Source organism: Oncorhynchus masou, chromosome 28 (assembly GCF_036934945.1).
Source record: "Oncorhynchus masou masou isolate Uvic2021 chromosome 28, UVic_Omas_1.1, whole genome shotgun sequence".
Classification (NCBI taxonomy): domain Eukaryota; kingdom Metazoa; phylum Chordata; class Actinopteri; order Salmoniformes; family Salmonidae; genus Oncorhynchus; species Oncorhynchus masou.
In genome coordinates this window covers 34,789,491-34,813,083 of record NC_088239.1, presented here as the reverse complement: position 1 = coordinate 34,813,083, position 23,593 = coordinate 34,789,491, and the positions used below count along the sequence as shown (strand labels likewise).

Sequence of the window (23,593 nt, the reverse complement as noted above, 5' to 3'; positions counted from 1 at the left end):
CGGTTCCGGGTTGGAGCGAGCGGTCGCATCTACACTTCGGTCCGCAGGTAGTATAACTTTTCATTACATTTTCATTACATTTCATTATAGTACAACGGTTTGATTTGTCTAATCTTAGCAATTTCTTCTTAGCTAGCTACATAGCCGTCTTTGTATCAAAGATAATTGCGTAATTATCGTATTTCGTCGTCCTAACGTAGTCTACACTGCCATCTGCCTAGCAGCTAGCTAACGTCCACCGTCTACCAGCACTGTAGAAACTATTACACTCAACTGAACGACTGATTAGTGTAGTGTTAGCTAGCTACATAGTTGTCTTTGCTGTCTTCGTATCCAAGATAATTGTGTAGTTTAGAGTGTGTAGACTTAGAGTGATTATCTTAATTTACCGAGGTTAGCTAGCCAGCTATTTGTCGTCCTTAACGCAGGAGATACTGCTAGCTAGCTAGCCAACAGCTAGCCAACGTCTACCGAATAGAACTTCAACAACCCGGTCAACATTCCGCTCGCTCCACAGGTAGTATCACATTTTAATTTCACTTCATTACAGTACAACGGTTTGATTTGTTTGATCGTAGCTAGCTAGCTACATAGCCGTCTTTGTATCTAAGACAATTGTGTAGTCTAGAGCGATTTTCTAGGTTAGCTAGCCAGCTATTGTCGTTCTTTTAACGTAACGTAATCAACACTGCTAGCTAGCCAGCTAGCCCCGAATAGCAGCACTGTAGAAACTATTACACTCGACGGAACGACTTGATTAGTGTAGTGTCAACAACGCAGCCACTGCCAGCTAGCCTACAAAGTCAACAACGCAGCCACTGCCAGCTAGCCTACTCCAGCAGTACTGTATCATTTCAATCATTTTAGTCAATAAGATTCTTGCTACGTAAGCTTAACTTTCTGAACATTCAAGACGGGTAGTCCACTTGTCATTCCAATCTCCTTTGCATTAGCGTAGCCTCTTCTGTAGCCTGTCAACTATGTGTCTATCTATCCCTGTTCTCCCTCTCTGCACAGACCATACAAACGCTCCACACCGCGTGGGCCGTGGCCACCCTAATCTGGTGGTCCCAGCGCGCACGACCCACGGGGAGTTCCAGGTCTCCAGTAGCCTCTGGAACTGCCGATATGCGGCCAACAAGGCCGAGTTCATCTCAGCCTATGCCTCCTCCAGTCCTCGACTTCTTGGCACTGACGGAAACATGGATCACCACAGATAACACTGCTACTCCTACTGCTCTCTCTTCGTCCGCCCACGTGTTCTCGCACACCCCGAGATCTTCTGGTCAGCGGGGTGGGGGCACCGGGATCCTCATCTCTCCCAAGTGGTCATTCTCTTTTCTCCCTTACCCATCTGTCTATCGCCTCCTTTGAATTCCATGCTGTCACAGTTACCAGCCCTTTCAAGCTTAACATCCTTATCATTTATCGCCTCCAGGTTCCTCGGAGAGTTCATCAATGAGCTTGATGCCTTGATAAGCTCCTTTCATGAGGACGGCTCACCTCTCACAGTCCTGGGCGACTTTAACCTCCCCACGTCTACCTTTGACTCATTCCTCTCTGCCTCCTTCTTTCCACTCCTCTCCTCTTTTGACCTCACCCTCTCACCTTCCCCCTACTCACAAGGCAGGCAATACGCTCGACCTCATCTTTACTAGATGCTGTTCTTCCACTAACCTCATTGCAACTCCCCTCCAAGTCTCCGACCACTACCTTGTATCCTTTTCCCTCTCGCTCTCATCCAACACTTCCCACACTGCCCCTACTCGGATGGTATCGCGCCGTCCCAACCTTCGCTCTCTCTCCCCCGCTACTCTCCCTCTTCCATCCTATCATCTCTTCCCTCTGCTCATACCTTCTCCAACCTATCTCCTGATTCTGCCTCCTCAACCCTCCTCTCTTCCCTTTCTGCATCCTTTGACTCTCTATGTCCCCTATCCTCCAGGCCGGCTCGGTCCTCCTCCCCGCTCCGTGGCTCGACGACTCATTGCGAGCTCACAGAACAGGGCTCCGGGCAGCCGAGCGGAAATGGAGGAAAACTCCGCCTCCCTGCGGACCTGGCATCCTTTCACTCCCTCCTCTCTACATTTTCCTCCTCTGTCTCTGCTGCTAAAGCCACTTTCTACCACTCTAAATTCCAAGCATCTGCCTCTAACCCTAGGAAGCTCTTTGCCACCTTCTCCTCCCTCCTGAATCCTCCCCCCCCCCCTCCCCCCTCTCTGCAGATGACTTCGTCAACCATTTTGAAAAGAAGGTCGACGACATCCGATCCTCGTTTGCTAAGTCAAACGACACCGCTGGTTCTGCTCACACTGCCCTACCCTGTGCTCTGACCTCTTTCTCCCCTCTCTCCAGATGAAATCTCGCTTCTTGTGACGGCCGGCCGCCCAACAACCTGCCCGCTGACCCTATCCCTCCTCTCTTCTCCAGACCATTTCCGGAGACCTTCTCCCTTACCTCACCTCGCTCATCAACTCATCCTGACCGCTGGCTACGTCCCTTCCGTCTTCAAGAGAGCGAGAGTTGCACCCCTTCTGAAAAAACCTACACTCGATCCCTCCGATGTCAACAACTACAGACCAGTATCCCTTCTTTCTTTTCTCTCCAAAACTCTTGAACGTGCCGTCCTTGGCCAGCTCTCCCGCTATCTCTCTCAGAATGACCTTCTTGATCCAAATCAGTCAGGTTTCAAGACTAGTCATTCAACTGAGACTGCTCTTCTCTGTATCACGGAGGCGCTCCGCACTGCTAAAGCTAACTCTCTCTCCTCTGCTCTCATCATCTAGACCTATCGGCGGCCTTCGATACTGTGAACCATCAGATCCTCCTCTCCACCCTCTCCGAGTTGGGCATCTCCGGCGAGGCCCACGCTTGGATTGCGTCCTACCTGACAGGTCGCTCCTACCAGGTGGCGCGCGCTCGCCACGCGCTCTCACCACTGGTGTCCCCCAGGGCTCTGTTCTAGGCCCTCTCCTATTCTCGCTATACACCAAGTCACTTGGCTCTTTCATAACCTCACATGGTCTCTCCTATCATTGCTATGCAGACGACACACAATTAATCTTCTCCTTTCCCCCTTCTGATGACCAGGTGGCGAATCGCATCTCTGCATGTCTGGCAGACATATCAGTGTGGATGACGGATCACCACCTCAAGCTGAACCTCGGCAAGACGGAGCTGCTCTTCCTCCCGGGGAAGGACTGCCCGTTCCATGATCTCGCCATCACGGTTGACAACTCCATTGTGTCCTCCTCCCAGAGCGCTAAGAACCTTGGCGTGATCCTGGACAACACCCTGTCGTTCTCAACTAACATCAAGGCGGTGGCCCGTTCCTGTAGGTTCATGCTCTACAACATCCGCAGAGTACGACCCTGCTCACACAGGAAGCGGCGCAGGTCCTAATCCAGGCACTTGTCATCTCCCGTCTGGATTACTGCAACTCGCTGTTGGCTGGGCTCCCTGCCTGTGCCATTAAACCCTACAACTCATCCAGAACGCCGCAGCCTGTCTGGTGTTCAACCTTCCTGTTCTCTCACGTCACCCCGCTCCTCCGCTCTCTCCACTGGCTTCCAGTTGAAGCTCGCATCCGCTACAAGACCATGGTGCTTGCCTACGGAGCTGTGAGGGGAACGGGACCGAAGTACCTCCAGGCTCTGATCAGGCCCTACACCCAAACAAGGGCACTGCGTTCATCCACCTCTGGCCTGCTCGCCTCCCTACCACTGAGGAAGTACAGTTCCCGTTCAGCCCAGTCAAAACTGTTCGCTGCTCTGGCCCCCCAATGGTGGAACAAACTCCCTCACGACGCCAGGACAGCAGAGTCAATCACCACCTTCCGGAGACACCTGAAACCCCACCTCTTTAAGGAATACCTAGGATAGGATAAAGTAATCCTTCTCACCCCCCCCCTTAAATGATTTAGATGCACTATTTTAAAGTGGCTGTTCCACTGGATGTCATAAGGTGAATTCACCAATTTGTAAGTCGCTCTGGATAAGAGCGTCTGCCAAATGACTTAAATGTAAATGTATGTTAAATGGATATGTTGAATCGGTTCATCTTTGTTTACCCCGAGGACATCTTGATCTTCTCCAAAACCCTTCTGGAACACATACTGCACGGCTGCCAAGTCATAAGATGCCTCCTGCAGAGTCAACTATGTCGAGAAGTGTGAGTTCCACGTATCCCAGGTTTCCTTCCTGGGTCACATTCTATCTACCTCAGGCATCCAAATGAGCCCCTTTAGATTGAGGCGGTTGCCGACTGGCCCTATCCCACCTCACTCAAGCAGGTCCAGCGGTTTCTCAGCTTTGCCTATTTTTACAGCTGTTTAATACGCAACTTTGGTGAGGTGGCAGCGCCTCTCACGGTTCTAACCCTAAAATCCCTGACCTGATTTTGCTGGACCCCGAGGCTGATAGGGCATTCATGGAGCTCAAGGGACATTTCAACATTGGACCCATCCTCGTTCATCCTGATCCGACTTATCCCTTTGTGGTGGAGGTGGACGTCTCAGACAACGGGGCAGGGGTGGTCCTTTTACAGCAGAATGAGGAGGACAAGAAACTGCACCTATGCGCCTTTCTCTCCAAGCAGTTATAGCCAGAGGAATGCAACTGCAATGTAGGCAACCAGGAGCTCTTGGCAGTTAAGTGGGCTCTTGAGGGGTGGAGACACTGGTTGGAGGGAGAACCTCATCCTTTGTGATCTGGACTGACCATAAGGACTTGGTCTCTATTCAAGAAACCAAGATGTTGAACATTCGACAGGCTAAATGGGCTCTGTTTTTTAACAGGCCTTCCCAAGTTGCCTTCAGCAAGGGAGACCGCTGGTCTCATTGTTACCCATGTATTTCGACTACAGAGTCCCCAGTTTGTCGATGGTCGCATGGTATTGGAAGCCCTCCTGTTGGGGGCATCGGTGAGGCTCTCTCGGGGTTCCACCCTCAGTCGAATTGGCAACAGAGCGGGCCATCCAGGAGCTGGATAACTTCCTCCGCTGCTTCTGTCTCTACTCAGACCAGCAACTGGAGCAAGTTCCTAGTCTTGGTGGAGTATGCTCATAACATACTGCCGAATTCGACAACTGGACTATCGCTGTTCGAGTGTCAGTTCGAGGGTGCCATTAGCCGAGGCATTCATTAAACTATGTTGTCACACTTAGAACAGAGCGCAATCCTCCTTAGTCCTCTCATCTGCCCAACACCAACACCAGGCAAACGATTGTTGCTGTTCACCCGTGATCTTCCCTTAAATTAATCACTAACTTTTGAAAGTTGGTGATTAATTTAATCGCTATTTCTGACGTTTGTGAGCCCTCTCCTTGGCTGGAAAATGGCTGTATGGTTTTCTGTGACTAGGTGCTGACCTAACATAATCGCATGGTGTGCTTTCGCAGTAACACCTTTTTTGAAATCGGAAACTGTGGTTGGATTTACAAGAAGTGTATATTTAAATTGGTGTATGATACCTGTATGTTTGAGGAATTTTAATTATGGGATTTTTGTTCTTTTGAATTTGGAGCCCTGCAATTTTACTGGCTGTTGTCGATGTGGGACACTAGCGTACCAGAGCGGTTAAGACGGGAGACATGGAAGGATGTACAGACCCATATAGACCTGGGAAGCTGGAGACAATAGGTGACCAGGTTGATTCGACTCAGGATCTTGAATCTCCTATGTAGTGTGGAGCGAGCTTCCGCGAGTCCACCTTTAACAGGAGCTCTATAATGAGTAAATAGGACACACCTGAGTGTCGTTAATGTCTCCAAACGGTCTCTGCCGCCCTCTGGTGACTGGTGGAACCATGACACAAACTGAAACCTGGTTATTGTTAGTGTTAGTCGGAGCTAGTCATTTAATGAGGCAAATTATAATGATCAGAAGCAACAAACTGTGGTCATTGATCATTGAGTTGATAAATCTGCCTGCATCTCCAAGAGTTCTGCCCAACAGCAAACGTTTTAAATTATTAGGAAAGACAGGACTTCTCACTACTAATTGTCTTGTCTCATCTCTACGATTTATTCTTAATTATTATGAACAACATTATTGACAGTTGTTTTGGTATGCATCTAACCACATGCCTTCACACTTGCTTTAAACAAAAATATAAAGACACTACATAACAGATAGTCAGATACAGAGATTTAATTAACAATCCTCTTTTGTTTAAACGTGTTATCGGGCATTTGTGAATAACACATATTTTCTTAATATTTACTCAGCAATACACATCTAGTATTGAGGTTTAGACTTGTCATCGTTAACTACAAGGTAAAGTACTTGACTGATATACAGTGCATACCCTTTTTCCACATTTTGTTACATTACAGCAATATTCTAAAATGGATTAACCCTCCTGCTGTGTTCCCGTCAAATTGGACTGATTTTCTCTGAAAAATGTAGTTAATTTAATCTGACTGTCATAAGGTTCCATTACTTTCTCCACACAGGGCATCTGAACACACAAAATACATGTTAATGATTTTCATTACATTTTGGGTGATTTCTTTCACTTTTGTACACCTGTGGTGTTCCCTGTCAAAAATGGCCGGTCATTAGAAATGAATGGGTGAGACTACAATTAGTGTATAAAATTGAGTTCAGGCATATGCACATTCATTAGATGACCCCCACAAGCTTGAGTGTACACACACACACACACACACACACACACACACACACACACACACACACACACACACACACACACACACACACACACACACACACACACACACACACACACACACACACACACACACACACCTCACTCCCCTTCTGTGCTTCCATGGCAACCCCCAAGGGAACCTTTCCCCAATAAAATCTTCCCAAATGAGAACCACACCTGCTGGCATTCTCACAAACTATCGCAACATTGTTTCAATAATATATAGAACTTTTCTGGCAGCTTTTTTGAGGCCTTGCTCACAATTCATTCTTTGGCTCACAATGACCAAACGACATACTGTATGTGAGGCCCTTAATCGTATATATGATCATGACACTGGTGAGGAGGAGAGAGTCCTGCATGAGCTCAGGTCAATGAGCCCTACAGGCCATAAATAGCAAATAGAAGTTCAAAACTTGTAATGTTCACAAGAATTTAACCTCTTACATCTATGGGGGCGCTATTTCATTTTTGGATGAAAAACGTTCCCGTTTTAAACAAGATATTTTGTCACAAAAAGATGCTCGACTATGCATATAATTGATAGCATTCGAAAGAAAACACTCTGACGTGTCCAGAAATACCAAGATATTCTCTGTGCGTGCCCTAGAACGTGAGCTTCAGGCAAAACCAAGATGAGATGGCATCCAGGAAATGAACAGGATTTTTGAGGCTCTGTTTTCCATTGTCTCCTTATATGGCTGTGAATGCGAGAGGAATGAGCCTGCCCTTTCTGTCGTTTCCCAAGGTGTCTGCAGCATTGTGACGTATTTGTAGGCAGATCATTGGAAGATTGACCATAAGAGACCACATTTACCAGGTGTCCGCCCGGTGTCCTGCGCCGAAATTGGTGCGCAAAAGTCACCTGCCAGTATTTTTCCATGGGACACAGAGAGGAAAGCAAGCTTCCACGAACTGCATATCAATGAAGAGATATGTGAAAAAACACCTTGAGGATTGATTCCAAACAACGTTTGCCATGTTTCGGTCGATATTATGTAGTTAATCCGGAAAAGTTTTACGTTGTAGGTGACTGAATTTTCGGTTCGTTTCGGTAGCCAGACGCAATGTAGAAAACGGAACGATTTCTCCACACAGACGCTTTCAGGAAAAACTGCGCATTTGGTATGTAACTGAGAGTCTCCTCATTGAAAACATCAGAAGCTCTTCAAAGGTAAATGATTTTATTTATTTGGTTATCTGGTTTTTGTGAAAATGTTGCGTGCTAAAATGCTACTCAAAATGCTATGCTAGCTTTGCATACTCTTACACAAATTAGTCAATTTCTATGGTTCAAAAGCATATTTTGAAAATCTGAGATGACAGTGTTGTTAAGAAAAGGCTAAGCTTGAGAGCAGACGCATTATTTTCATTTTATTTGCGATTTTCAGAAATCGTTAACGTTGCGTTATGCTAATGAGCCTGAGGCTTTAGTCACAAACCCGGATCCGGGATGGGGAGTTTCAAGAAGTTAAGTTGCTTAATATACGTATTATTGTGGATTTATAATCAGCTATAACGGGGCGATCATTTTGGATTGGGAACACAATGAATTAACATGAAACGAACACAACAGGAGGGTTAAATAGTTTTTTCCAATCTACAGACAACACCCCATAATGGCAAAGAAAAAACAGGAACAAAAACGGGTAAAAAATAACAAATGTTGAAATATAACATTTACATAAGTATCCAGACCCTTTACTCAGTACGTTGTTGAAGCACCTTTGGCAGTGATTACACCCTCGAGTCTTCTTGTGTATGACCCTAGGAACATCTGAATTTCTGCCATTCTTCTCTGCAGATCATCTCAAGCTCTGTCAGGTTGGATGGGGAGCGTAGCTGCACAGCTATTATTAGGTCTCTACAGAGATGTTAGATTGGGTTCAAGTCCGGGGTCTGGCTGGGCCACTCAAGGCAGACATTCAGAGACTTGTTCTGAAGCCACTCCTGTGTTGTCTTGACAGTGTGCTTAGGGTCGTTGTCCTGATGGAATGTGAACCTTCGCCCCAGTCTGAGGTCCTAAACACTCTGGAGCAGGTTTTCATCAAGGATGTCTCTGTACTTTGCTCCATTCATCTTTCCCTTTATCCTGACTAGTCTCCCAGTCCCTGCTGCTGAAAAACAACCCCACAGCATGATGCTACCAACACAATGCTTCACCGTAAGGATGTTGCCAGGTTTCCTCCAGACGTTATGCTTGGCATTCCGGCCAAGGAATTCAATCTTGGTTTAATCAGAACAGAACATCTTGTTTCTCATGGTCTGAGAGTCCTTTAGGTGCCTTTTGGCAAACTCAAGCGGGCTGTCATGTGCATTTTACTGTGGCTTCCGTCTGGCCACTCTACAATAAATGACTGATTGGTGGAGTGCTGCAGAGTTAGTTGTCCTTTTGGAATGTTCTCCCATCTCCACAGAGAAACTCTGAAGCTCTGTCAGAGTGACCATCTGGTTCTTGGTCATCTCTCTGACCAAGGCCTTCTCCCCTTGATTGCTCAGTTTGGCCAGGCGGCCCACTCTAGGAAGATTCTTGGTGGTTCTACACTTCTTCAATTCAAGAATGATAGAGGCCACAGTCTTCTTCGGGACCTTCAATCCAGCAGAAATGTTTTGGTACCCTTCCCCAGATCAGTGCCTCGACACAATCCTGTTTCTGAGCTAAATGGACAATTCCTTCGACCTCATGGTTTGGTTTTTGTTCCGACATGCACTGTCAACTGTGGGACCTTATATGGACAGGAGTATTCTTTTCCAAATCATGTCCAATCAATATAATGTACCACAGGTGGACTCCAATCAAGTTGTAGAAACATCTGAAGGATGATCAATTGGAACAGGATGCACCTGAGCTCAATTTTGAGTCTCTCAGCGAAGTGTCTGAATACTTATGTAAATAAGGTATCTGTTTTTAACAACCTTCTAACAACCTGTTTTCGCTTTGTCATTATGGGTTATTGTGTGTAGATTGATTAGAATAAGGGTGTAATGTAACAAACTGTGGAAATGGGGGAGGGTTCTGAATACTTTACGAACGCACTGGACAGGCAATGATTGACTGAGTGACAAAGTGACAGTGTTTAATTGGATCCAACAGGAAGTGTTACCTATTCCATGCTCTGTGAAAACCTTCCGATCTGTGTCAGCTTCTTCAATTGAGTCGAAAAACTCACAAATCCCAGATCACCAGAGAAATTAGCCTACTTAAAATGCAGAGGGGACAGGGGAGCAGGAGGGTAGGTGGGAGGGTCACCATCAGACTCAGAGACTCAGGCTGCATCCCAAATGGTACCCTAGTCCCTGTGTATCTCTATGGTGCATGGTCATTTGTAAATTAGCCAGTGAACAGGCAACACGTCTTGGTTAGCTCCCAGGGGAAAGTGATGGGTAAAGACGACAGATATGACCCGGCTATTAAAAAGGATAAATTATGTAATTTAAAGCAACAAAAAAAGAAGAGCCTGCTTGGATTTAGAGCTGTTGGAAACTCGCTCACTGTGCGAATCAAGTGAATCCATTTACATTTTTATTGATCGACATAGTAACGGTTGGCCTACTTTTGTACAAGTCAGCCTATTTTTTTCACCTACTATGTGTACTGTCATAGTACTTTTCACAAGCTTTTCATCTACAATGGGACCTCAGACACGCATACTGTACAAAAACATTGTCTATCATGCAATGTCTTATGGGAGTCGAGGATGATTCACATGAAAAGACTCCTTGCCTGTAAAGAACGTTGTTGTTCATCATTAATAATGAAATATGCAGTGACACATAGAGAGAGGAAATGAGAGAGAAGGGGGATGAGATAAAGAGAGCGAGGGAGAGAGATGCTCATATTGAATGGGATATTGATTGTGAGGGAGCTTGGAGTACAGCTTGTGGCTGTAACCAAGAAATGTGGGTGATGTTTATGGGAGTCTTCAATCTCCAAACAATTATTGTGTTTCAAAATGAAATTGCGCTTTACTGATAGCTACTGTACCGTGACCTGTTAATTAATGATTATGTTAGCCCCAGTGTTTGGTATTCTTCTGGAATTGATCTGTTAGCCTAATGACCACAATCATCTCAGAGCCACACACAACAATTCTATTGTCCTGCTGGATAATAAAGTCAAGATTGACCAGAGGAAGAGAAGAGGGTAAAAAAGCAGGTTAACGTTTATTGTCATGAATCTTGCCCTTGAGGCAGAATTTAGTGATTTCCGCTAGATGGGCCAGCTGCAAAGTCAAAATAGTCTATAATGTAAAAATGTATGAAATCAAATATGACCTTTTTGGTCTTCATTTAAGGTTATGGTTAGGCATTAGGGTTACCCGTGTGGTTAAGATTCAGTTAAGGTGTCACGTTCTGACCTTAGTTCTTTTATTATGTCTTTGTTTTAGTATGGTCAGGGCGTGAGTTGGGTGGGTTGTCTATGTTCCATTTTCTATGTTGTGTTTGCGTTTGGCCTGGTATGGTTCTCAATCAGAGGCAGGTGTCGTTAGTTGTCTCTGATTGAGAATCATACTTAGGTAGGCTTTCCCCACTTGTGTTTCATGGGTGTTTATTTTCTGTTCTGTGTTTTATTTCACCGTTCAGGACTGTTAGTTTCAGTGTTCACTATTCGTATTAAAAATCAACACTCACCACGCTGCGCTTTGGTCCTCTCCTTCATACGACGACTGTTACATAAGGTTAGGTTTAAAATCTGATTTTTATCGTGACCACTCTGCAGAGCTGCATCCAGTACATGAGTCATCCAAATAAATGCCAATCTGTGGGTAAATAGCACACAGTCTCTCTCTCTCTCCCTCCGCTTCTAGAATGAATAATGCTGTGGTTGTGTTCATGAAAAGAGCAAATTTGGTTGGTATGCTAATTGCTAGTGGAATATTTGTAAGGGGCGTGTTTATGCCAATTTTGCCTATTTCTATCACTTTGACAAGGGTAGTAGTTGCAAATTTGCCTCTGTTTATTATGGAAGGATCAAATCAGGAAAGAACTGAGTCGTTTTGGTAAATTTGCTAGCGGGTTTTCGGCAGGTTTTCAGGCAGATGCCGTTAAGCAAGTTGTTTTGTTCCGGAGGCAAGTGTTTATGTTTCTGAACGAAAATGAACAACAGCTAAATGTGGATTTTAAAGTGATTTGGGGGGGGGGGGGGGTGACTCTCCATGGGGTTTGCCAGCACATATAGTCTACGGGGTTTTGAGTGTGGAGATTTGGGGCATAAGAGTTTTCCTTGCCCACAAAGGCTGTAGACAAAGTGAGGGCACACGCGCCAGTGGGGGAAATCGAGGTCAAGGTGCAGGGGGCAATGAGATTCTGGGCCTAGTCATGCCAGGGATGGTGGTGTAGATGAGGCTGGGTCTAGTTATGCTATGGATAGCGATATAGCAGAGGCTAGATCTAGCCACCCTAGAGATGATGGGGTAGCTGGGCCTAGTCATGCTATGGAGGGTGGTGTAGATGAGGCTGGGTTTAGTCAGGTTATGCTAGTGGATGAGGAGAGTATAGTTGGGAAGTGTAAGAGACTGGGGGGTGTCAAGCAGAAAAGGAAAAAGGGGGAGAAGAAAGGAGGTGGGAGGGGAGAGGCTGGTGTGGTCATAGGCACCATGGAACCTTTGCCTGGTGCTGGGGGGTTAAGCCCTGACCAGAGAGGAAGGGCAGGTGGTCAGGATGGGAGATGGAGATGAGGAGGAAAGTGAGTCTAAGGAAGAGGACGATGAGGTTTTTTTTTCAGACTTCTCTTCAATGGGTCCAGACCTGAAAGCCAGTCAAGCAGATGGGTCAAAGTACACATTGAGGGAACTGACAAGGTTCCTGAATGAGACCAAGGAGAAAAAAGTTAATCTTGAGGCTTTTTTTTCTGATCCGAGAAAGTTTGTAAGATCAGTACAACATGCAATGAAAAGTGAGGCGCATGGTGTCCTCTCACCCTAGAAACAGTTTAGGTTGAGGAAGTGGGTCACAACAGTGCGTAAGAGTCCACCTTCAGACACTGGTAAGATGTATAGTTTCTTTCTGGCACTGGGGCTTTTTGAGCTTTGCTGTTGGTCTCTTTCTTTGCTGACTTTTTTCCCACTTTTTATCGAGACTCTTCGGGTAGGATCGCTCAATTTAAATGGCGCCAGAGATGCAGGAAAGAGGAGTGTGTTGGGTGAATATGCAAAACAAACAAAAAATACAGGTGTTGTTTCTGCAGGAGACGCATAGTGATGAGGTGAATTAAGTTGATTGGAGGCTCTGGTGGAAAGGGGCAAGTGTGTTGAGCCATGGGCCGGGTCTGCATATAAAGATTTGCTCCTCAAAGGGGGTGTGTAGGGGTAGGCTGCTTGTTGTGAAAGCAGAAATTAACAACATGGGTTTTGTCTTTATAAATGTTTATGCACCTAACACGGAGCGAGAGGGGGGTTCTATTTGGGTGTCTTGGACAGGAACTTAGACAGGAACTCTCACAGGTCTCCTGAGGAGACGCTGGTGGTCGGTGGGGACTGGAACTGTACAATGGATTTTACGAAAGACATAAATGGGGAAGAGCCTCATTCAGTGTCAGTGGGAGTGTTAAGGGACATCATTAATCAGTTCGACCTAGTGGATGTTTGGAGAACCTTTCTGTGTTATGAAAGAAACTGTGATTTATGTGTTTTCTGTGTGCGCCAGGTTAATGCCATTAATGTCTCTGTTGGAATGTCTTTGTGAGAGGTTGGGGGTGTTTTTTACTGTTGGGATGTGTATAATGGGGTACAGGTATTCGAATAAGGAGAAGGCCAAATGTGTTTTGTTGAATTATCTGTTTGCTCAGGTGAAGTTGGCGATTTGGCTAACAAGGAGGAACAGGGTCAAAGGTGGGGATAACAGACCTTTTACTATTATTTAATGGGATGGTCTCTGAGTGCCTTAGGGTTGAATTTGAGTTCGATAGAATGATAAAAAGTGTGGAGATGTTTCAGGAGATATGGTATTTGGGGGGGGCCTGTCTGTATAGCTGGGGAAGATGTTTTGGATATACGGTTGTAGAAGTGGTGCGTTTTTTGGTTATTGTGATGTTTTGTATCGTGTGGTAAAGGGAACGGTGAGTATGGTACGTGTATGCAGTACAGGATATATTTTGGTGTTTTATTTTTAAGGGGGTGGTGAGTTTTTAAATGAAATGAGAATGTTTCATTATAGAAAGACCAAAAGTCTCTCTCTCTCTCTCTCTCTCTCTCTCTCTCCTCTCCTCTCCTCTCCTCTCCTCTCCCTCTCCTCTCCTCTCCTCTCCTCTCCTCTCCTCTCCTCTCCTCCTCTCCTCTCTCTCTCTCTCTCTCTCATGAATTGATTTATGAACAATCTATTCCTCCATCTGTTCAGGGAAGTGAGACCAATCAACATTTTTTTTTATCCTTCTAGTCTCCCTCGTCATTTTTGACATCCTTGAAGATAATATTTAAAATACCAATTAGGCTACAATTCTTAAAAGCTAAAGGCTAATGATTGCATCTCATTTTCCAAGGAGAATAGAAGCTCAATATTGTTTATCAAACATAAACGATTGTCTAAGATATTGTTTAATATTTTATTTATCACGCCAGTCCTTGTTATAACGTTTCATACCACTTTCCTAAAGGGAAACTTAACCTTTACACACTATTTGAGGTGTTTTTCCAGTTCCCTTCATGATTATAGGTGATGAGAGGGTTTTTCAGACATAATTATGTATTATAGCTGTATTTTTGTCATTTTCGTGCTGGGAGAGTGTCATGCCCTGACCTTAAATAACCTTTTATTTCTCTGTTTTGGTTAAGTCAGGGTGTGACTAGGTGGGTAGTCTAGTTTTTCTATTTCTATGTTGGCCTGGTATGGTTCCGAATCAGAGGCAGCTGTCTATCGTTGTCTCTGATTGGGGATCATATTTAGGCAGCAATATTTAGGCAGCCAACGAACATTACAGAGAGTTAGACCAATGACATTTTTTGATTGAGCCTGCTGTTTGATCTAAAAATTAATGGAGTCATATTTTGTAGCAATTATTGGGGCCTTTGTGTTTTGACAATTTCATGATCACTCGAGCAGATATGGTTGTCCTTGTTTAACAGAGCCATTTGAGTTGTCTCAACAATGCTCCTATCTGCCAGGACACTGCTGTGTATACTCACCTCGGTCTCCAGAGTAAATAAACTGTCTTGAAAACAAGCCATGACTACTTATTTGCTATATTGACGGACCAATCTAATATACTGTTTTATTCAAACATGTTTATTTACCAGCAAATTAAAGTAGAAACGATAGACCAACTCCCTGCATCATTTGTTTTAGCAGTAAGACTGAATATAGTTATCCAAATACATTTCATGAATATCACAAGGAATTTATCAATTAGGGGGGTACTAAGCTGACTAAGCTGACATACCTATGGTCATACTATGGATAATTTAGAATATGATGATTTAACATTTTAGGACCCCTTTAGGTATGTTAAAAATAAATTGAGGATAAAATATGGAATTTGGTCTTTACTACTATACTCTAGAGAAAAGCATCGAATAACACATTAATTCATTGCAAAAAAGACAGTAAAAAATCATAAGAAACAAGTTATTTTAAGTACTTGTACCATAATTCTATTCTCCTGATTGCTGCTGACAAGCAAAAATTTAAGCAGAAAGCACCAGTGACTCGATCAATAAAAAAGTGGTGAGATGAAGCAGATGCTAATCTACAGGACTGTTTTGCAAGCACAGACTGGAATATGTTCCAGGATTCCTCTGATGGCATTGAGGAGTACACCACATCAGTCATTGGCTTCAGCAATAAGTGCATCGATGACGTTGTCCCCACAGTGACGTACGTACATACCCCAACCAGAAGTCATGGATTACAGGCAACATTCGCACCGAGCTAAAGGCTAGAGCTGCAGCTTTCAAGAAGTGGGACTCTAACCCAGAAGATTATAAGAAATCCCGCTATGCCCTCCGATGAACCATCAAACAGGCAATGCATCAACACAGGACAAAGATTGAATCATACTACACCGACTCTGATGCTGTTCGGATGTGGCAGGACTTGCAAACCATTACAGACTACAAAGGGAAGCAAAGCCGAGAGCTGCCAAGTGACACGAGCCTACCAGACGAGCTAAACGACTTCTATGCTCGCTCAGAGGGAAATAATACTGAAATATGCGTGAGAGCATTAGCTGTTCCGGAAGACTGTGTGATCACGTTCTCTGCAGCCGATGTGAATAAGACCTTTAAAACCTGTTTGGGATAGGGGGCAGCATTTTCACGTTCGGATGAAAAGCATGCCTAGAGTAAACTGCCTGGTACTCAGGCCCAGAAGCTAATATATGCATATTACTGGTAGATTTGGATGGAAAACACTCTGACGTTTCTAAAACTGTTTGAATGATGTCTGTGAGTATAACATAACTCATATGGCAGGCGAAAACCAGAAGAAAATCCAACCATTAAGTGGGAAATCTGAGGTTTGTAGCCAGCTGATGAGAGCATACAGGTCGCAGTGGTGGGTGGTATAAGGTGCTTTAGTAACAAAACGGATGGCACTGTGATAAACTACATCCAGTTTGCTGAGTAGAGTATTGGAAGCTATTTTTTAGATGACATCGCCAAAGTCGATGACCAGTAGGATAGCCAGGGTTACTAGGGTAAGTTTTGCGGCGTGAGTGAAGGAGGCTTTGTTGCGAAATAGAAAGCCGACTCTAGATTTGATTTTGGATTGGAGATGTTTGATATGAGTCTGGAAGGAGAGTTTGCAGTCTAGCCAGACACCTAGATACTTATAGATGTCCACATATTCTAGGTCGGATGCATCCAAGGTGTTGATGCTAGTCGTGGGTGCGGGTGCAGGCAGCGAACAGTTGAAAAGCATGCATTTGGTTTTACTAGCGTTTAAGAGCAGTTGGATCCCACGGAAGGAGTGTTGTATGGCATTGAAGCTCGTTTGGAGGTTAGATAGCACAGTGTCAAAGGAAGGGCCGGAAGTATATAGAATGGTGTCGTCTGCGTAGAGGTGGATCAGGGAATCGGCCGCATCAAGAGCAACATCATTGATATATACAGAGTAAAGAGTCGGCCCGTGAATTGAACCCTGTGGTACCCCCATAAAGACTGTCAGAGAACCGGACAACATGCCCTCCGATTTGACACACAGACCTCTGTCTGCAAAGTAGTTGGTGAACCAGGCAAGGCAGTCATTAGAAAAACCGAGGCTACTGAGACTGCCGATAAGAATATGGTGATTGACAGAGTCAAAAGCCTTGGCCAGGTCAATGAAGACGGCTGCACAGTACTGTCGTTTATCGATGGCGGTTATGATATCATTTAGTACCTTCAGTGTGGTTGAGGTGCACCCGTGACTGGCTCGGAAACCGGATTGCACAGCGGAGAAGGTCAGGTGGGATTCGAGATGGTCAGTGATCTGTTTGTTGACTTGGCTTTCAAAGACCTTAGATAGGCAGGGCAGGATGGATATAGGTCTGTAACAGTTTGGGTCCAGGGTGTCTCCCTTTGAAGAGGGGGATGACCGCGGTAGCTTTCCAATCCTTGGTGATCTCAGATGATACGAAGGAGAGGTTGAACAGGCTGGTAATAGGGGTTGCGACAATGGCGGCGGACAGTTTCAGAAATAGAGGGTCCAGATTGTCAAGCCCAGCTGATTTGTATGGGTCCAGGTTTTGCAGCTCTTTCATCTACTATCTGGATTTGGGTAAAGGAGAAGCTGTTGGCCGAGGTTGGATTAGCCAGGAGGAAGGCATGGCCAGCCGTTGAGAAATGATTGATAATCACGGATTTATGATTTGATAATCACGGATTTATTGGTGGTGACCGTGTTACCTAGCCTCAGTGCAGTGGGCAGCTGTGAGGAGGTGCTCTTGTTCTCTATGGACTTTACAGTGTCCCAGAACCTTTTGGAGTTAGAGCTACAGGATGCAAATTTCTGCTTGAAAAAGCTGGCCTTTGCTTTCCTGACTGACTGCGTGTATTGGTTCCTGACTTCCCTGAACAGTTGCATATCGCGGGGACTCTTCGATGCTATTGCAGTCCGCCACAGGATGTTTTTGTGCTGGTCGAGGGCAGTCAGGTCTGGAGTGAACTAAGGGCTATATCTGTTCTTAGTTCTGCATTTTTTTGAACGGAGCATGGTGAGGAAGTTACTTTTAAAGAATGACCAGGCATCCTCAACTGACGGGATGAGGTCAATATCCTTCCAGGATATCCGGGCCAGGTCGATTAGAAAGGCCTGCTCGCAGAAGTGTATTAGGGAGCGTTTGACAGTGATGAGGGGCGGATACAGGCAATGAGGCACTATACTAGGTGGTGTCAGAGGAAGGCCCTAAAAATTGTCAAAGACTCCAGTCACCCTAGTCATAGACTGTTCTCTCTGCTACCGCACGACAAGTGGTACCCGAGCTCCAAGTCTAGTCCAACAGCTTCTACCCCCAAGCCATAAGACTCCTTAACCTCAATCAAATGGCCACCCAGACTCTTTGCATTGCCATTGCCTTTTACACTGCTGCTTCTCTCTGGTGTTGTCATCTATGCATTGTCACTTTAATAACATGTATATATTACCTCAAGTAGCCACCCTTTGCCTTGATGACAACTTTGCACACTCGCTCAAACCAGCTTCATGAGGAATGCTATTTCAACAGTCTTGAAGGAGTTTTCCGGCAACTGAGTTAGGAAGGAAGCCTGTATCTTATTGGGTGTATTGATACACCATCCAAAGTGTAATTAATAACTTCACCATGCTCAAAGGGAAATGCATTTTACCCATCTACCAATAGGTGCCCTTTGTGACGCATTGGAAAACCTCCCTGGTCTTTGAGGTTCAATCTGTGTTTGAAATTCACTGCTCGATTGAGGTCCTTGCAGATAATTGTTTAGGTTACAGAGATAAGATAGTCATTAAGGAATCATGCTGATAATATTATTGTACACAGTGCAACTTATTCTGTGACTTGTTTAGCACATTTTTACAACAACTTATTTAGTTTTTCATATTGAATCAAACGTTTTACATTATGGGGTATTGACATTATCGGGTGTCGTGTTTAGGCTAGTGCCCCAAAATATACATTTAATACATTTTAAATTCAGGCTGTAACACAACAAAATGTGGAAAAAGTAAAAGGTTCTGAATACTGTATGAAGGCACTGCATGTTGCAGACAGATGCACCACCATGGAAACACACACTTCAGGTCTACTTGAATGAGGCAGGTTAAATTATGGATGTACCTTTGGCAAAAATGAATTGACAACATAGAAACATGCATTTTCTGTTAATTGCTACCCGATGCTAAGGTGTAACTGCCAGCAGTATAAAAAAGCACACATAATATTCTGATTGCAACAGGAAGTTAATGACAGCTTTGCACAATACACCTTTTGACTGTCCATTTTTCCAATAAGTTTCTTTGAGCTTTAGTAGTAAAGGACAAAATCAATATATTATCAAATAGTTTTTGTATATTTTTTGGAGATACCGAAAGGGGTAGTATGACCATATTAAAACCATTCCATATGTCAGCTTAGCACTCCCCCCACCACCTCCACCAATGTCTTAGACTCTAAAGAATAAGTATGATATGTTATGTTTTGTATGGTTAGTTACGTTACGAATTGAAATTCGTACAATATGTTACACATTTGCTAAACATCTGATAACGTTAGCTAGGCTAGGGGTTAAGGTTAGGGTTAAGGTTAGAGTTAAGAGTTATGTTAAAGGGTTAAGGTTAGGGAAGAATTAGCTAACATGCAAAGTATTTGCAAAGTTGTTAATTAGCAAAAAGAGAAAGTTGTCTGTGATGAAATTCGAACACGCAAACTTGGGGTTGCTAGATGGTCATAATATGCCTACCCATCCTTTCTTGAAGTTAGTGATCCCCTAGAGCAAAGTGAGACATCTCACTCATATTCACATTGAACCGAGGTTATGCAAGTATCCCTGTTTTATAATACTATTTGACTGTAGTTACAAGCCATGATATAACCCTTATATGATATCACAGAAAAGTCCATGGCATGTACGGCACAGTATAATGAGATACACTAGATGCTGTTGTGCCCTGGAAGCTTACACAGAAAGCTCTTAGGGAGAGAGTGTCTTACATCTGACCCAAATCCTCCAGCGGGATATACTGACAGAGTCCATCAAAGTGTTGTCGCAGCACCGAGAGAGAGAGAGAGAGAGAGAGAGAGAGAGAGAGAGAGAGAGAGAGTCGTATCTATTGACTTTTTCGAAACAGCATCACTAACTGCTTTTGGGCTAAATGAATGTACTGTATAGTTAATTTATCTTACCTTTCACATCTTCGTTTCATGGGACTAAATGATACGCTCTAAAAAGTTAACACAGCAAGCAAGCAGCCAAGTACAAGACAGAATGATCCAATACATATTCAAGACTTGGGATCATTATGAGATGATACTAAGACGTTATAATGAGGTTTTATGTGCTTATGACAAATTGTAATTTATTCTATATCGCTCTTGCTGTAGGCCTATGTAACAACAATTTAATAAACTCAACATCTCACGGAAATGAAAAGTATGTGTTAAGGCAAAGGGTGGCTACTTTGAAGAATCTAAAATATAAATATATTTTGATTTGTTTTTTGGTTAATACAGGATTTTGGTTACTAAGCCCCTGAATGAGTAAGTGTGTCCATACTTTTGAATTGTACTGTACACATATTTAACCCTTTTTTTGGCAGACACAAAACTACTATTTGCTTTTCTAAACCGGGGGTGGGGGGGGGGTGTAGATCAAAATGTAGAAAACCATTGTGTTCATGAGAATCTACCCTTTCCACATTAATTTGTAGGCTAGACGGTTCGGACACTACAAACAGAAGTTGACACATTAACAGACCGACTTTAGTTGAGTCCCCTGGCACTTGAGGTGGTCGTAGAGCAAAATGGAGAAGACAGATTTTTGGGATGTCTCATGATCTTACAAACACCGCTCCTGCTCTGCCACCTTTCACTGCAGATGAGGAAGTGTGACACTGGTGTGACACTGGTGGATGCAGTGGATTGAGATGCATCCAGTGCAAAAAAAGAAACATACTTATTTTGGTGGAGATTTATTTGGGGATTGACGCATCAAGCGACTCCAGGGGGCTAATGGGAGTGTCACGGGTTTACGTTTACAATTTTACGTCTACCCCTGAGTCCATGTTACATTTTAAGGTCAACCCTGTTTATGTTACCTGAACTCTTGTGTTCTTTTGGTGGAAAACTGAGCAGGTTGAGCATAGAACGTCAACCCTTTTACCCATTGAGAGACAAGCTAGAAATGTTTTAACAATTACATTTGTTGTGGTGAAGCTTGCATTCAATTGCACCTCCCTGTTGAACACAACACGCTTCCATTCCCACAGTGACAAGGGAATTTATGCAATGGTGAGATCTTAGTTTGGTCGGGACATATAGGCTCTTTCCCAGAAGATGTACTAGTCTTCATGTCATCTTTCATTGATTTCATTGATTTACTGTATGCCATCATATAAATTGCAAATATGTTTGACTCAGAAGGGACAAGGCCAATTGAAATCCCAGCACACCATCTCAAGGTCTTCTATGTGAAATCTTTATGTTACCAGACACATACAAGGCCTTCGGAAAGTATTCCGACCCCTTGACTTCCTCCACATTTTGTTAGATTACAGCCTTATTCTGATTTTTTTAATTATCAGCAATCTCCACACAATGCCTCATAATTAAAAAGTAAAAAAAAACTGAAAAACTTTATTTACTTGATGTTTCTACAAATTGATTCCATTGAGTCCATCTGTGGGAAATTCAATTGATTGGACATGATTTGGAAAGGCACACACCTGTCTATATTAGGTCCCACAGTTGACAGTGCATGTCAGAGCAAGAACCAAGCTATGCGGTCGAAGGAATTGTCCGTAGAGCTCCGAGACAGGATTATGTCGAGGCACAGATCTGGGGAAGGGTGCAAAAACCGTTTCTGCAGCATCGAAGGTCCCCAAGAACACAGTGGCCTCCATCATTGTTAAATGGAAGTAGTTGGGAACCAACAAGACTTCCTAGATATGGCCGCCCGGCCAAACTGAGCAATCGGGGGAGAAGGGCCTTGGCCAGGGAGGAGACCAAGAACCAGATGGTCACTCTGACAGAGCTCTAGACTTCCTCTGTGGAGATGGGAGAACCTCCCAGAAGGACAACCATCTCTGCAGCACTTCACCAATCAGGCCTTTATGATAGAGTGGCCAGACGGAAGCCACTCCTCAGTAAAAGGCACATGACAGCCCACTTGGAGTTTGCCAAAAGGCACCTAAGACTCTCAGACCCTGAGAAACAAGATTCTCTTGTCTGATGAAACCAAGATTGAACTCTTTGTACTGAATGCCAAGTGTCTCATCTGGAGGAAACATGGCACTATACGTACGGTGATGCATGACGGTGCAGCATCATGCTGTGGGGATGTCTTTCAGCGGCAGGGACTGGGAGACTAGTCAGGATCAAGGCAAAGATGAACGGAGCAAAGTACAGAGAGATGAAAACCTGCTCCAGAGCCCTCTCGACTTCAGACTGGGGTGAAGGTTCACCTTCCATCAGGACAACGAGCCTAAGCACACAGCCAAGACAGAGCCTGGACTTGAACCTGAACAAACACGAAAAAAGCTTTGCAGCAACGCTCCCCATCCAACCTAACAGAGAGGATCTGCAGAGACAAACTCTCCAAATACAGGTGTGCCAAGCTTGTACTGTCATACCCAAGAAGACTTGAGGCTGTAATCGCTGCCAAAAATGCTTCAACAAAGTACTGAGTAAAAGGTCTGAATGTAAATGTGATATTTCAGTTTTTCATTATGTGCACTTGCACTTTGCCAACCCCATTAAAAATGTAATAGAAACATGTAAGGACCGCTAAAAAAAAAATATGCATTTTTGAAATTTGTGAAACAGTTTTAAACCACCTCATTACAATTGTTCTCTATTCATGACTGAGAACAGAAGGCAACAATACAAATGGCTCCTTTGACAACAGTACTGCAAGGACATGCACATTGTCCCATCAGTGAGGCGATGTGTATAGTTATGTGTCCTACCAGTTTTGGGATCAACAGAGAAATATGGTTGTCCTTGGAGAATACTGTAGACCACTCGGGCACTATTTCCATATGTGGGGTCATCAGCGTCCGTTGCAGTAACTTGATATACCGAAGTACCTGAAAAGAAGAAAAATAATCAAAATTAGGCTTAAACGTTGTTTTGGATACTTTTGTTTTCATGAGTGTATATGTGTCCCGACATCGTGTGCCTTTTTTTTATCGATGGTAATAAGAAATGTTTATATGTTTGAAACACATTATGTAGCATTTTTTCTAAACACAGAGAATGGTTACCTTTGGAATTTGTTTATTGACCAAAACCTCAGAGAAATGTTGCTTTTTGTGCAATGTAATCTAAAAATGAAATCATTTTTATTATCAATTGAGTCAAATGAAATATTTTTCTCACTTCCTAGTAGTACATAGTACTGAGTAGTAAACATTAAAATTATTATAATTTTTTAAAATGCAAATCGAAGACAAAACATCTTCCCTTTTAAATAAAATGTAAAGAAAACTTAGAGCTTATCAACATATAGATTCACAGGAAGTGTGAGGTACTTAGTTCCAAAACTAACTAATTATGATAATATCAAATGGGTATTTGCATTCAGAAGTTCCAATAATGATAGCCTACCACAGTACAGTAACTTGCTCAACAGAAGGACTATAATTGCTTTTGTGATCTATGTTTTTTCTATAATAGTTCAGCCCAGATGGTGAATGGTTTTCTCCTCTTATACAAACCTGGTCACATATCTCATATTATTGTTACCCCGAGCTTGTCCCTGCTTACTTTTATTACCTCCCATTGGTTTCAATCCATCTACACTATCTGCTGTTGACTTATT

The 23,593-nt window shown here is 43.8% G+C and overlaps 1 protein-coding gene across 1 annotated transcript in view; it reads right to left on the bottom strand.

Annotated features, from left to right (window-relative positions):
- LOC135517530 (cadherin-18-like) overlaps positions 1–23,593 on the bottom strand; it is a 377,846-nt gene that overhangs the window by 65,483 nt on the left and 288,770 nt on the right. Inside the window, exon 5 of the mRNA XM_064941920.1 lies at positions 22,740–22,859. Coding sequence (XP_064797992.1) covers positions 22,740–22,859 — 120 coding nt within the window. The remainder of the gene's footprint in view (positions 1–22,739; positions 22,860–23,593) is intronic.